At 42.6% G+C, this 16073-nt stretch overlaps 1 protein-coding gene across 8 annotated transcripts in view; it reads left to right on the forward strand.

Annotated features, from left to right (window-relative positions):
- Positions 1 to 13828, forward strand: part of VMP1 (vacuole membrane protein 1) — a 56850-nt gene extending 43022 nt beyond the window's left edge. For 4 of the 8 annotated variants that reach the window (XM_072353807.1, XM_072353806.1, XM_072353810.1 and 1 more), the window contains 3 exons: positions 405 to 466; positions 10006 to 10108; positions 11259 to 12064. In XM_072353807.1, coding sequence (XP_072209908.1) covers positions 405 to 466; positions 10006 to 10108; positions 11259 to 11402 — 309 coding nt within the window. In that variant the 3' untranslated portion in view covers positions 11403 to 12064. Of the gene's footprint in view, positions 1 to 404; positions 467 to 10005; positions 10109 to 11258 lie in introns of all 8 variants that reach the window. The other 4 variants (XR_011905636.1, XR_011905637.1, XR_011905635.1 and 1 more) reach the window with 2 other exon arrangements.
- The last annotated feature ends 2245 nt before the right edge of the window (positions 13829 to 16073 follow it).

The raw sequence follows: 16073 nt of genomic DNA on the forward strand, positions 1-16073 counted from the left end.
ATAATGTTCAGTTCTGTGATCTTTAAGTACGTGTGTTTGTGTAAGGGGATGTGAACTTCTCTGTGCAGTGATGGCTGTTTTTCCATTAAAACATCGTTGATGGAGTAGAGTGACCTTGAGCTTCTGGGAATGTAAGCTTGGGGAGGATGCGTATGGCTTGTAACACAGGCTATGAAAACATTGCAAGAAATGACATCCATGAGGAAATGGAGTAATAAAGCAAATAGTTCTCCTCTCTTCTGCCTATTTTTGAAAAGCATATTGGAAAGCAGACAAGTGAGGGGAGTGCTGTGTCTGTGTGCTGGAGAAGCTGTTTGATCAGAAAGGAGCACAAGTTGTCGTGCTCCATTCTTTGCTTGCCCTTCAATCAAACATTTCTCTGACTGATGTTTTCCTTCCCACAGAAACTTTTCGTTATTATAACATTCAGCAAACATATAGTGGAGCAGATGGTGTCCCTCATCGGGTGAGTAACTCTTTAGCACAGTCATGCCTTCGCTCAGTAGGTGGAAAAGTACTGGAGGAGTCAAATCAGCTGCACTGAAACTGGTGCTGTGCTTCTGGGTTAGGTCTCGTTTGTCGCTTCGTTCCTCAACTCAGAGGTTTCAAGTGCTTCAAGTGTAACAGCATTGAAGGTCAGATGGCCTGGATATATAATACCTCCATTGAGCTTCCACCCAGCAACACGATACTGCTGTCCCAGTTATAGATTGCTACACTTTGAGCTGCAAATGCTGTTTATGATGGCTTTCCTCAGTGTTGATATGATCCCACAATAAAAAAATGACAGAATTGTTGGGATTTATGCAGCGTTCCAATAATAGTAACAATCACCTTCTGAAATTGAAGCTGCATTATAAAATATATTGAATCTCTCATAAAATGGCATTTCCAGTCTGGTAATCCAGTAGATGAGATCTCAGCAACGCCTGTTTAACCATGGAGAAGTTTGAACTGCTTGAATGCAAACAAAGGTGCAACTCGTTCATCTTAAATGCATTAAATTAGGATCAAATTAGAAGGATTTCATTTTAAGAATTGGGCTTTATTCTTCAAAGGGAGCGGGTGTTGTGCTCAGGTTGAAAGCTGTGACCCTTCTTCATTACACCGCTTGATTTCTGCACTATCAGGGATGCAGGTTTATAAGTTTGAATGCGATTGACATTTAAATAGAAAACTTCTAGTTTTGGTGGTTTTCTTTTTTAGTTGCTATTTTGTGGATATCCCAAGCATCAAATAAATTCCTTGCTGCGTTTCCTTTTCTAGAGGCTTTCGCTTTTCACGTGGAACAAATTGATTGATGTTTCGCACCCAGTCTTTAATAGCTCTGTTCACATTTAAACAACAAAACAACAACAAAGAGCCACACTGCTCAGGAACGTTTTCACAAGAGGAGTGTGTGGAAAGGATGGCTCTTAAAATATGTAAACTTGAAGTAATAACACTGTATGAAGGGAAAGGAGTGTCGAAAGAAACGTGGCAGGGCAGCTTACTAATGAAACAAATCCCGGCTTTATTACTTGCAGGTCTTCTGATTGGGTGTCTGCTTTATAACAGCCTTCAGAATTAATTGGTGGCTTTCAGCATTTTTAGAAAGAAAACAAGAGAAAAGTGGTGACTTTTAGCAATCATTAGTTGGCTTCTCTTAACGTGCATCCCAGCAGATAATTTAATAGTAACATTGCTACAAATCTAGTTACGTTTCCAAAGGTTTGTTTTTTTTTTCTCCTACAAAAGCTTTGAGCCAAAACTGGTAGTTTTTTCCTACTTCGTCTGTCTTGGAGATAATTTTACATCCAATTACATAGAATGCATTCACAAGACCTCTGCTGGATTTGGGTTTTATGAGGTGGTTGATGTCAGAGTTAAAAAATGTCTTTGAGAGACAGTAAGGTTTGTGGAATGTCCCGGTACCCTTGACTTTTCTCAGTCTGTCTGCTAGCATTACCTCATCAATTCCTTCCTAAAGTGGAGTAAGAAACATATTAAACAATAGCTTCCAATAAATCCCTTCTTATTAAGTTCAAGTACAGATCTATTAAAATATAGATCTGTGTAATGGTCCGTAACTTTATTTTAATCAAATTCAATCCCACAGTGTGACTTAAGACTGGTTTTCTTTTGGTCTGAGATACTGCTTTTACACCATAGAAAATGTCTAAGCTCGGTGCTTTAAAATAGTGGATCTTAGTGTGTGGAGTAACTAGAAACTAGAAAGAAGATGAAGTTGGGATACGAGATAAAGCCTCGTTTGAGGAAGAAAAGGGCCCGGAACTGTTTTGAAAATGTGGGCCTTGTGCAATGTAAAGGAAGGATGAGAAGGGTTGGGTGGTAGCAACAGCGCCATGATGCAGCTGTAGTACCAGAGAGAAAGGGATAGGAAGGGTTCAAGGAGTGAAGGCAGCGGGAGCTTTGCAGTCAGAGCTGGAAAGGATTACAAAGGAGTAGCTCACATGGGGCTGCTAATGATCAACCTGTTCTACCAGTTAAGGAAGTTGTATTATTGCTGTCTAAAACCCTGGAAGAATAATGCTTTTTGTGTCGTATTACCTTCATAGGCTCTTGGTGATGAAGGATGGTCTGTAAGTTTTTTGTCTTGCATTCTTGTCACTGAAAAATGAGGACAGCTTTTTGATCGCCCACTTAGAATACTTGGATCCTGCTTTTAGCCCAGACCCAGCTCATTTCGTGTTTAATCATCATGTGTGTTGTGGGTTTTCTTTGGGCTCTTGAAGCTTTCCTCTTAATTTTTTCGTTACCTACAGCTGCGGGGTTGTTTGTGCAGTCACACTGAGCCTATTGCTTCTAAGCACCGTCATAGTTTCTTTGAAGTGGTAGTTTCAAATGCGGATGAAGAATTCCCAGAAAACTACTAAAGAAATAGCACTCGAAGCACACAGCGCACATCCCATCCCCACAGCCGTCTGCCATCAATTCTGGGTCAATATTAAGAAAAATGCTCCTCTCTTTTAAGTTCAGTGTGGTTGGTTCATATTTGGTGAAAACGAGCTGGTAACTCCACGGCTTCAAAAGAAATCTCCAAGACTCAACAATGTGTTTTATATAGCACCAGGCACCCCGTGGCCTTCACCCCCACGGCAGCTGAACGTCACCGGCAGTGGTGTGGCTCCGTCTCTGCGGGATAAACCTCACCCTTTGGGCACAGCTTCCTTGGGGTGAACCCACAGAGCATGAGAGGAGGTGTCACTGCTGCTCTGGGTTCGTGTGGTGCAGTGGTTGAGCTCTCCGTGCAGCAGGAATAGCTGCTGCCTGTAGCAGATACTTTGCTGGTGGTAAAACTCATGTAGCTGACAAATTAATGAGCTGAGGCAACGCATTGGTTTGAAGTTTGGTAGAAGCCACTGAAATGCATTTAAAAAAGTAAGAATTGCATGCTTGCAGAGATTTTAGACGTTAAATTTTAGTGCTGTGTTCCAGGGCTGAGACATGTAAGCCCTGTTAACACTGCGAAATTCATTTCAACAAACTCACACCTGAAAAGCTGCCCCAAAATAGCACTTTCTGAAGGGAAAAACATTTTGGTAATGGGTTGTTGAAGCAGTGCCTTTACAAACCGCTTTGCTGCTATTTATTGTGCCATAATTCTTTGCTTCAGAACTGGATCTCAGTTGATTCTTGTAAGGAGCACGATGTTCCTTCTGTACACGTGGAATTATGGTGACTGACGTAATTGGAAGCTTTGCTTAAAGGTTATTATGTTGTTGTTTCTGTGTCAAAAAAACTGTACACAGCACAGATTTAGATAAGTTCTTTAGGATATAAGCAAGGCAAGGAGCTGCAGCGATGGGAAAGGGGCTGCACCAGGGATCAGTTGTCCTGAGGTGGAGAGGTCCTGTTTGTGATTCACATTGTGCCATACGATTCCCCATTGAGAGCACAGCCCGGCCAGGTGAGCTCTGCCGCTCCCCAGTGTGTTCCCCACAGCAAACCTGCCAGCCGTGCCTTCCGGCCCCGTGGGCCTTTGTTTTGCATATGCCATAAATTCCATATCCGATGGCTATATCCTGTTTTTGTCAAAGGGGTATTTTGAATTACAGTTTCCAATCAGCATTTAAATTCAAACCGGTGTAGTGGGAATCAATGAAAATAACCCGAAGTGGCCGAGAACACGGATAGCTGAGCAGTGATTTCAAAATCTCCCGGGATGAATGCTTCTGGAAGCGTATTGCCACACACCTGATGGTTCTTGGGACAATAAAGCCATGGCTTTCCTCCCACGGGTGTATCAGAAACCTGTGGGACCGTGCCCTGTAATACACCCTGCGTACAATAGATCAGCTGTGCACAAAAAAAGGGCTTTAGCATCTTGAAAGGGACGCGGATGTTAGGGAAATCTGAGCAGCTTTGGTGTTGAAAACGTTCCAGTGGATCACAGCAGAACTGTAAGAAGTTTATTTGCAGAAGGCTTGTAGGATTTAGCTCTGAACAAGCAAGGTTTTTAATAAAGTGCGTACAGAAATAGTGCTATATCTTTAAAGTACAACCAGAAGCTGCCTTACAAAGAGCAACATTGAGCAGAGTTAGGAACGAGCCGTTCAAAAATGTTGCAATTCCTATTTTGGAAAGCATTAATTTTAACATAACAGAACGTCCCAAGAAGTGCTTTGCAGACAGCCTTGGTCAGTGTGGGCACCGGAGCGTAGCGCCAGGTAAATGATGTCAAACGTGTAACCATTGCAGCTTAGTAATCTGCAAGTGAAATGTTTTCTTTCTTCATTTTGTAAAACCAAATGAATGTGCCAAGCAGCCCTTTAACCCCTAAAACATTTCTCTTGATCCTGACCGTAAAGGGGATGTATTTCCACTATTCCAGAGCACTGGATGCAGGTGGCATCTAAGTTTCATCCAGTGTTCTGAAGCCGAAGTGGCAGTAAGGAGCTGGAGCTGAGGTTCCACCCTCTGTGCTTTTCAAGCCCAGGTTTTGCTGTGTGTGAACGTTCTCTTTGAGCACCTTGGGAGCCTGTCCAGATCTGCTGCAGCACAATCTATCAGGGCTGAGTCAGGCCCGGAGTCTGAGGTCCGCTGTGAGTCACCACAGCAGTGTCCGGGTATTGGTGGAGCCTCAGGGAAATGGATGGTTTAAATACTGTGAGAATCTTTATCAGCACAGGAAATGACAGCTCATTAAAATACTAACCGTTAAGCCTGTTTAGATCACTGTCTGGAAGAACATTAACCATTGAAGGCTCAGATAACTTGCAGGAAGAAAGGTGCTCTATTCGGAGAGCAAAGGCACTATAAAAATCCATCAGCTTTGGTGACTGTCCACTGCCGCATAAATATTTCCACTGCAATCTATTTTTCAAGCATTTATACAATTTTTAAAGAAGTTGATGCTGTATTTGAGCAAAACTTCTGGTTTCTTTGAGGGGAAGAATGGCAGAAGTAACCATATGTGGTGCCTCTTACAGTGTGCCTCAATGCTTTTGGGGATGGATTTTGTGTTCCTACAGGGGAAGGTCAAGCTCGGATCCCTCCTTCAGCTCACTGCATTCTCCACTGCCACGTCTTTGTAGCAGGAGATAACTCTGGCCTCAGGCCATGCTGCTCCTACAGCAGGATGAGATTCCAATGTGTGCATCTCGTGCTGACCGAACACGCCATGAATTTTCCCTGTTAGCTGGGTTTTCTGTTGTCTTCATTTTGAGTTGTAGTGCTGGCGTTTCCTAAAAGGGCTGTTTTTCCTTAGTGGGATGAGCCCATAAAGCTGAATCTGAGCAAAATGTGACACCACGTTGTGTCTGCAGACCCCAACAGGGCTCAGGCAACGACATTGCCCTCCTGGAAGCCAAAGGGTCTGGGAACATCAGCCTTGAGTTATAGGGGTTTTCCAAATGAAGCTGTGGATCTGAGAGATGATCCACCAAGTGGGGTTGTGACTCAGTGCTGCATCACCTTCCCAGTCAGGGCTTTGGGGTTTCAGCCTGGGAACCCGATGCTTTGTTTGCCACGGCTTCAGTCATTATCTCTCTGATTTCCCTTCCACTTACGGAGGGGCTGATTCCAGTCGCTCCTGAGCTGCTGAATAGAGTAAGGATTTCAGAACTGAATGCCACTGAAGTCATTACTTACATTGTTAATTTCCATCACAGTAAATGGGGTTTAAGAACTGCTTAATCAGCTGCTGAACCATTTGTGATCTCTGACAAATGAGAGATTTCACTAATATTAAAAGCAAAACTCACCACATTAATGTTCCTAAGCGTGAATCTACCGTGGCGATGTTGCTAATTCTAACATCTCCCTTCTGGTAAAGCACAGAGGTGCACACGAGTAGAGACTTACAGAAGATGGGAGTTCTGTATCCTGAGTCGTAGACCCATGGCTATTATTGAAATGTTAGCACAGGGCTTGAAAATCACAGCTTTGGTGCAGGGCTGTGCTGCGGCATTTAGCACAGCTCATAATGATCTGCGTGTTCCCAAACTGTGGAGGTATGGGTTGTGAAATCAGCAACTCGAGTAACTCTTTAAGATCACTTCAGGAGGAAAATAAGTTTTTCAGAGTGCAAGTATCGTGATTAATTGGTTAGAAAGTATTCTTAGTAATACAGAGTTGGCTGAAGTCCTGAAGAAGGTAACGATTAGGGTTAAGCTATGGCTTATGCTCTTGGTTTGGTGCTTATCTCATCTGCATTTGCAAAGCTCTCACCTGTAGTTTAAAAGGCTCTGTTACAAAAATAAAGTCCCTGAAAACCTTTCCCACCCTCCAAACCCAGTGATGTGCCCTTAAGGTTCAAATATTGGTGGTCCTTCTTTTACATTTAAAAGCAGATGAATACATTGCAGAGCAGGCTGTAATAAACACAGCTTTGCTGTTATTGGAGTGGAAGTTTTAGAACTAATTAACCATGGATTTCACAAACGGTGGATAGCAGCTGGGGGAATCAGATCATTGCTCAGCAAACGGTTTCTAGGAGTGACTTTATCTTTGATTTGAAGTCCTCCAGCAGTTCGCAGTTTGTAGCCCTTGAGGAGGGACAGGGGTTGGTTACTTCTTTGTTTTGTCGGTGTTTTCTTTTTTTGGCAGATAGAGACTATAAAGTGTGGATCAATTCCGCTGTGCATTTCCGTTCTTTTATTTTCTTGTCCTTTCCTATTATTTATTTGAAAGACAAGAGGCTTCGATCTCGCAGGGAAATGCAAAGAATTCCTTGTAAGCGATTCTGCAGGCAGGGTTATCTCGCAGCATCTTCCTTCCAGTCAGATGTGTCAGTGCCTGTGGTTCCATTGCCTTCCCGACCATTCGGCAGCTTTTTGAAGACGTCCCTTAAAGGTCTTTGCTAAGTGCTGCAGAATTCTAATGTAAATCTGTCCCTTTGCCTTTTTTACCTGCATCTGCCTTCAGTCTAATACCAAAAACTCTGTGCCAAAGTCCCCTTCCTCCCTCTTTGATGGGAGCTGAGTTTCACTACCTCTGTGAGGGGCACCTCTCATTTCTTAGTATTTAAAATGAAAACGGGGGGGGGTCTTTTCTGAAAAGAAATAAGTGAATTCATTCTAAAGCAATCGCTACCCTTTGAATTTGAGATGATGAATGAGTAAGTCACAGAATTTTATCGAAAGAGTGCGAATAACCAAAACTAAGTCACTGAAATGGGAGTTCAGATCTTATTTCTAGAGCCGGGGCTGCGGTGTAAGCTGTTTTTCTCATGCCATTCTGCCTCATTGTATTTGTTATTTTAAATCTATGGTTTTGGGTTTTATTTTTTGCCTTTTTTGCTTTTTGTTTTTCACATTTTTTGATATTGAAGCTGATGCAAATGTGCAAAGAAACAAAGGTCCTTATGTTCAGGATTTTACAGCTCTTCGAAATCACTCTGATAGAACCAACGTCCCACACTTCACTGTTACTCATGCCCACAAAAGAGAAAATGCTGAATACTTTCAGTGGGGAAAAAAAGAATTGCAATGGTGGCAATGCACAAAATCCCTCCGAGCCATCCAAGTGGGTTTTATGATTTAATTCTGTTGTTTAACCTTAATTTGGCACTGACTTGGTTCAGCTTTCCAACAAAAAAAAATGGAGCATTTGACTAACTTCTGTGAATCATTCATCTCTCCCAGCTCTCGTGCTCTTCCTTCATAATCATGCGAAATGTTAGAAGTAAAGTATTACCTTTTAAGATCTTTCCTGAGCTTCCATTTGCAAAAGGAAAGAAACCCTGAGTCGTAACCGCTCTTTCCAGCGGTGACTCGTACCGATCGGCGAGTCACTCCGAGAACGTTTCGCCGCAGACACAGTCAGATTCTGAAGGGTGGGTTCCGAAAAGCTTGGATCTGTTTGTAGACGTTGATATGCTCTAAAGCAAAATGTGTCCTCGATCTGCTTTAGTTTCGGTCCTTTCTTTTTGGCTGGAAATATACTGTCCAGGCACAGCGTTTACTCAGCTGTTGGTATTGGCCTATGGTGAATCACGGAGGACGCAGCCTTTTTCTGATAAATATGTTTAAAAAGCAATTTGTCCTCTTGGCAAGTGGAGGGAATAGGAATAGAGCGGGGAGAGTGAGCTGTTCTGTTGCTTCACTCTGTGCATTTTCGTGAGCTTTAAAGGTTAGGAAGCTTTTACTTAAGGATTGGGGTTTAACGTGGAAAAGCAAACACAGTGTCAACATGGGAGGCTGGGGGAGATGGCTGTAGGGGTCTGGGTCCCCCCATCATGTAATTCAGAGAGGAGATGTTGGTTTTTAGCCCTGTCTGCATGTGGCTCAGTGAAGTAGATGTTACTGGCTTCTCCCTGAGGTGGTGGTGTAAAGACTCAGAACTGTAGCAGTGAATCATAGGTGACTTTTGTAATGTAGAAGACCATATTGATTTCTTTTATAATTAAAAAGAAAAAAGAAGAAGCTGATGTTTGGCAGCAGTGGGAGATCTCCCACCTTGGCTGCTATTAGCAGCGTTGGTGTACAGACATGGCTCAGCTTGTGCCTGGCTGTATTAACACCAGTTGCTGCTGGTAGTAATTTCTGCTGCGTAACGTTTAAGCTTTCTTTGTTCATTTTTGTTTGTTTAAGTGTAATGACAGTTTCTTTTGCTCCTCAATCCTCTTGCTTGATAGCATGGTGTTCAGATCTGCAGGGAAATCATCAGTGTTGGATGTGGATGGGCGGTAGCATTAGCAGGTTGGAAGTTGGTGGCTGCTCTGTGCAGCGATAACACCTTTGTGCTTTGGGAGAGCCTTCCCAGCTCCAAAAGCCTCTTGGCAGTCATTATAATGTGAACACAGGAACAAGGTGTTCAGTAACGTATTGCAGCTTTTGTGCAAGTCATCTGCCATAAAGCATGAAATGATTCAGAACAGGGTTCATAGTTCTCTCTTTGTTCCTTTGTTAATCACTGACCGATGGGAGGAGCCTGCAGAATTTGCTAATGCATTCTTTCTGGATAAGGATGACGCACAGATTGTCCTAATAAGGACTTAGTTTGAGAAAGGGGCCGTCTCCTTTCAGGAGATAGGGGCAAGTCATAGGGCGAGCAGTTTCTTTTTTAACTGAGGGATGACACAAGCACAAGTCATTTCCTTATTAATCGGTTCAAACCAGTTCTTACAGGAACTGCTGGTGATAAATGTGGGACTTCTGAGAAGTCATTCATTTCATTCTCAGCACTACATCAGCACACAGCCCTGGCTGCCCTCTCCCAGGCTTGAAGGAAACTTTGCTCACTGCTTCTTTCTGTGTTACCAACAGTGAATTATCACTGATTCGCTCTGAAATATTTTTCTTTTAAAACACTTGGAAGCTCTGGGGAAAACACGTCCCTTTCAGAAGTATCAGATTAAAGATAAAATACACTTTATTTTGTGCTTATCTGTTTTCCCAAGCAGCAAAAGCCCTTCTGAGCTGTAGCTCAGTTGGAACTTTGTTCTGTTTGGGTCAAGGTGGTAAGTTTTGTTTTGTTTTTTTAATATATATGGTTTTTTGTTTTTTGTTTGTTTTTTCCTCCTCTATTTTGCCTTGTTCCCTGGGAAAAACTTGGCATCAGTGCTATTCCAAGTATAGGTCCTTCTCTTCAGAAGCCATTTCAAGAGTATTTGGAAGCTCAGAGGATAAAACTCCACCACAAACCCGATGGCGGCACACCGCAGGTAAGAGCCGTTCAGCCTCCCCCGCGAACTTTTCCTCTCTCTGCCTTTTCCCTGGGTCAGCTTTGCAGGTTTAACTCTTTATTCTTCTTGGCGAAGGGTTTTGTGATGGCCCAGGGAAGAGCTGAATATTAATTTAACAAACAGCCTGGGAATTATTATAATAAGGGTTTTGTATGCAGCTGGGTGCAAGCCTCCTAAATAACAAAGGAAACAGTAAAATAAGACTGATGGCTCATCTTGCCTCTCTATTAGTATGTCTGTTTTGAAGGAGAAATAGAAAGTTACGCTTATACAAGAAGTGATGGTAAACTGTCAGCACCAGTGGGAAGGCAGTGGGTTCTGTCACTTAATGCCCAATGAGAGACACAGAACCCCCAGAGGTCAGTGTCCAAAAGGGAAAGAAAGATGTGGTGTTTGGTGTTGGGACGAAGGGGCAGAAGTACCCTTACATACAAAGCAGTGTAAAAAAGCAAGAATTTGCAGTGGAGATAGAGCAAGTTTGCAACATGAGCTCCACTCACCCAAAGCCATTAATCTAACTAACTGCTCACTAATTGTCAAAGCTCTTATAAACGTTTCTTGACCCACTTCTTAATAGAAAATAGGTTCAATTAGGGAGAATCAGCCTGGGATAAGTAAATGTTGAGATACCTCTCATGTGCATTGATGTGACTGTTGTGCAGTGCGGTGCTGCCCTCCTTTGACAAAAAGCAGCAGTGAGGAGCAGTGGGGAAACGGAGAGGGACTGTGGAGGTCATCGCATTAACTTGTAGAAGATGAATCTGATACTAACTGCAAGATGCTCAGTTTAGGAAAAAAACATTGTTAACCAGTGACCTTATTGTTTGCTCTGCAATGAGGAAGGCAGCTGGCAGTCAGGGGCTGTTAATTCCAAACTCTCTGAACTGTTAGAGACCAACCAACGCTGGCAATAATACATCAGCAGCACAGGATGGGCAAGCAAGGGTTCATCGTCTGCCCTGCAGTGTGGATGGCTGTACAGACAGCTTGGTTCCTGTTTTCAATTTGATGCATTAGTCCTAAAAAGATGTTCAGGTTTCTCCCTTTCACTTAATGGAGAGAACTGCGTTTGTGCTGCCCACTAATCTCCGTTTTCCTCTTTGTTCTGTTTTGTCTTTGTCTTCTTCAGGGTGAAAACTGGCTGTCGTGGATGTTTGAAAAATTGGTGATTGTCATGGTTTGTTATTTTATCTTATCTATAATCAACTCCATGGCCCAAAGCTACGCCAAACGGCTGCAACAGAAGATGTACTCCGAAGAGAAAACCAAATGAGCCTGGAAAAAGAACTGGGAACGGGCTTTAGCTGACACAAAAAGTGGCGCTTCTTTCCATTCGTTTAAAATTCGGCATTATTCAAAACGGGGAAAAACTTTTTAACATCAACTTTGAACTAAGGCAGATCTATATTTTATTTTGAAAATAATTTGACTATTAGGACAGACATTTCACTGACAAACTTATAGGTGTTAAGGTAAGGTATGGATGCTTTATACGTCTGAGTTGTATTATATGGCATGGACAAGGTGATGTTAAATTGTGTTTAACACAGATGTTGTCCATCCGAATTACTTCCAAAACCAATGGTTTAGTATTTCCTCATTTCATTTCAGACTGACCTAAACGTAACCTTTATTTTGAAGGGCGGCTCTTTTGCTTTTTTTTTTTTTAACCTTAACTTTCAAGACTATCAAGATGTATATAAATGAATTACAAATTGGGTAAAAACTGTTGCATGTCCCTCGTGGTAAGGTTATTCCATTTGAATTCTCCGGTGTCCCATTGCATTGCACGTGCTCTTGGTTGGAAAAGCCGCCCTTTAATCGTCACGATGTTAGCAGAGATGATTGATGTCAAAATGCTGAAGCTGACGTTTTTTTATTCTGTATATTTAGAATGAAGTTAAGATAAAACTTTATAAAGTCATCTTTGATCATTCCAGAATTTCTTGTGTCAGTCTTTTTAAGCTGTTTCTTTTCCTTTCCCCCTTTGTATGCTGAGTGTTGTCTTTATTAAGCTTTAACCCCTTGGGTTGCATGCTTTACTCATCCTTCCTGCACAGACGGTGCTGAAACTTTATTCTTTTTTCCCTTTTTCTTAAGAACTTCTTACTTAGCAGAACAAAGTAGAAGGCACGTTACTGCTCACTGCTTAAAATAGGCGAGATTAGCTGTGATTGTTAGCATAAAATCTTGGTCAGTGTTTACCACTGGTCACAACACTATGAGCTGTGAAGGAGAAGGGGGAAGTGTAAAAATTCCAGCTGAACAGAGAATTGGTGTCAAACCCAGCAATTGTACGTGGAGCCATAGAAAACCTCACGTTTAGGCTTGAAAATTCAGGCATTTATAAAACATTGCTTTGAATCAGTGTTCCGATTTTAATGTATGTGAACTTAATCTGTATTAAAACAGATCTGTTCCCTCTTTAGGAAGTAGGCAGCCACGCTGCTGCTGTGTATGTATTACTACTCGTGTAATTTTAGAACTGTTGTTTTTGATTTTTAGCCTGGGGGGGATTAGGAATTAATTTGACTTTCAATTAGCGTTATCAACAGGTGGCCCAAGAGCACAAGGGAGGCTTGATTTTGCTTATGCTTGGGTTGTATTTATCCCTGCATTAGATTAGGGCAGATCATGAGCAAGGTGTGAGAATAAGGATTTTGTTCAGTCCTGCCTGAATGTCCTCCTGTGTTGCCAGCCGTCGTGACATCCCCATGGCTGTACCATCCTGTCGGATAGCTTATCAGACTGATGTTGACTGTTGGATCTCATGGCAACAACAGTCGGTAGGCTGTCTGACATTTTGGTATCTCTCATCTGACCGTTCGCTCATCCATCTCCAGCTGTTTTCATTGAACATCAGTGGCATATCAGTGTTTTTCAGTTTTGATGGAGATGAATACACACCAGCCATGCAGTGTGGCAAGCTGCATCCGAAGCATCTCTTAAAGCTCCATCTCGGTTGTGTGTCAGGTTTGTAATGTTTATCTCGTACGCTTCGTGTTTAACTTCAAGCATTATTCAGTGAATGGGGAAGCTATAAATGTGGGATTTTCTTAATATAGACACGTTATATTTAAATATTTGAAGCCCTGAGTGCTGGGAGGTAGTTAAAAGCAACAGGAGGGGAGGCAGCATGAGGCCCTTATAAGCAATAAGGCGGTTCATTTGCCTCTGCTGAGTTTTAAGAGGTGAATAGTTTTTCTGAATTCTTGGCCCTAGTGGCTTTTTCTCTTTTGGGCCCAAATAAGCTCTTGGCCAATTACATAGAAAAGAACTTGTTCTATTGCAATATACATTCACAAAATGATAATAATAATAATAATAATAATAATAATAAAGCTCTTTTTGGTACTTGCTTTTTTCAGTCTACTAGAAGTTTAATTTTGCACATCGTAGTAACTCATGTCAGCAGCTCGTGGCTGTTTCATTTTCCTGCAGGGTGTCTGGGTTAGTGGAGCAGCTGTTTGCAACCTTCCTCGCTTCTGTGCCATTGTTTGTTTTTTCTTCCAATTTGCCATTTGTTTGCAGGATGCTGCTGTTTACTTTGCAGTTCCAGTAGTGTCTTAAGGCCTTTCGTAGGAGTCACTGAAGTTTATGCCATCCTGAGGGCACCTTGAGATTGTAGTAATAATTTAAAAGGGAGGGAAGAAGCCCCTTGAGCCAATAAACGACGACTTTCTGAATACCCTGCCAGTCTTCTTGTAATGATGCCTCTATGCCCATTGATTAGTGAAAAGCCACTGACAGCTTCTCCCTTTCTATTTCAACCTGTTTGCACATTGAAAAGTAAAGCGAGAAATATAAACATACAGTTCTACCTGTCACATTGTACTTGACCACTCCAATGAGCTGTGCCATTGTTTCGAATCTCTCTGAAAGTATTTAAGACAGGAACTGCTTGTTCTCCTTCCTCCTGCCTTTTCAGCAAAGGGAGACAGCAAGGTTTGGTAAAAGATAATACAAGGTAAGGTTGTGCAGATGGAGAGTGCTGTGTTTGCTTACATAAACGAGTAACAGATTGCTTGTCTTTATTCCAGCTTGATTGTTTCCTTTTTTTGTGTATTGAATTTGGTTATGCTGTGAAATTTGTTATCTCAAATGTTCTATAGTGAGTGTGAAGGTAGAAGGTGTGTTTGCAGTGTACTTTTTGGCTACAGAGAAAGGCCCAGAGCCTTTCACATCTCATCTGGACGCATTTTGCTGCCTTAGCCCACAGTTCTGTCAGGAATACTTTCAGCTGTGTGCTGGAAGCAGTTGATCACAGAGTCTGATATGGGTTAGGCCCAAACTGAGCTCTGCTAAGAGCAACAGCCTCAGTAGCTTCACCATGCTCTATTTAATGCATAAGTTGAAAAGGTCACACTGCTCCATGCTGAATGGAATCACCAGTACCACACTGTTCCATCACAGCAAAGTGGAACTGCTCCATCTGCAGTTCCCTACCTTCATCCCAGTTTCCCACTGGTTCCCAGTAGTGCAGCAAGCTGAGCTTGCCTTGCTGCTGCTCATGCTGACAGATACCCGTCACTGATACTTGAGGGGCTCAGTGCTGTTCCTCAATGTTCGCCTCTGCTGTGTTTTGGGGTTTTGTTATTTAATTCATTAGAATCAGCTTCCTCCTCGATCCAAGCAGCGCTAATTGCAAGCAAGAACACTGCGGATCATTACATGGTTATCAAACAGAAACATGAATGGTAGTGAACAAAGTGTATTGTGGGTGTAAAAGTAAGTGGTGGCAGGGGTTGGTCCTGGAGGTAAAAAATAATGGCAGTTGTCTTTGAAGCACATGGTTAAAAAATACTTCATCATCAGCAGTCAAAGGTTGAATGTAGTCATGCACGAGGTAATGGAAATGGCTCATCTGGGACTGTGAGTTCTGAGGGTGGTTTTTATTTCTTGGAGCAGCAGAAGGAGAAAACCTCCCAACAGTAAGTCCTACCAATGCGATTATGGGACTGCAGCACCGAGTGCAGTGTGAGGGGAGGACGGGGGTCTGGTCCAGGGGAGGGTTTGTTGCTGAAACCTCTTTGGGAAACAGAGTGAAGTGATCGCTTTCTGTGTGGAACACCCCCAGTGCCTCCTGAATCAGAGGGTAGATATTTGCCTGTGTTCTTTACAAACTCATTTTTAAAGGGATTGTGCAGAAACCTCCCTGTCCTGCTGACTTTTGGAGTTCACGTGTGTCACTGAGGGCAGAGCTGTGAATTCACATTTCTTCTTCTGTTTGACTTGGTGGCTACATGCACTCAACATTCATAAGAGGCAGCTGTTTAGTCAGCGTGAGCAGGAGAGGTGTCAGAACCCAAGCCAGTGAGAGGAGCTCAGATGTAGAAATGGTCATCAACGTCCAGAAAACCATCTGCCCTTCCAACTAAAAGCAGATAGGAAAGGCCCAGCAGTCTGTGATGGGCTTTGGGAACACACTGAATTCAGCACAATGGTATTTTGGTCAAAAATGCTGCAGGCAGCTCTATGTTGGGCAGCGGGCTGTTGGGCTCTGAAGTTGTTCTGCATATTCACTGCCGGTGAGGTTCAGTTGTTTGAAAAATACACGTGAACCTGTTAAACAGGCTGTGCTTTGTTTTAGTTTGCCTTTCACATCGCTCCTTAATCTGTTGGAGGGGTTTTTATTACTGTTCATTTAAGGAATGATTCACAGCATTGACTACATGAGCATTAAATCAAAGGTCGCTTCTCTCCAAACCTCATTTAAGCTGTTCAGATACGGATATGTAAGTGTGTGGCAGCTCCTGTGTTGCAGGGGGGTTGCTCCCCCCTTAATTGCTCCAGTTTCCCAAGAAGCTGAAATGTGATGCCCAGCCAATTGGCAATAAGGAAATGAACTGCTGTTTCCTGGTGAAAGGCAAAAAAAGTAGATTACGTAAAGTAATCTTTAATTAAGTAGATAGGGCTTGTCAGCTCCGTGCGTTGTTCCTGCTCT

The sequence above is a fragment of the Excalfactoria chinensis genome, chromosome 19 (genome assembly GCF_039878825.1).
Source record: "Excalfactoria chinensis isolate bCotChi1 chromosome 19, bCotChi1.hap2, whole genome shotgun sequence".
In the NCBI taxonomy this organism is placed as follows: Eukaryota; Metazoa; Chordata; class Aves; order Galliformes; family Phasianidae; genus Excalfactoria; species Excalfactoria chinensis.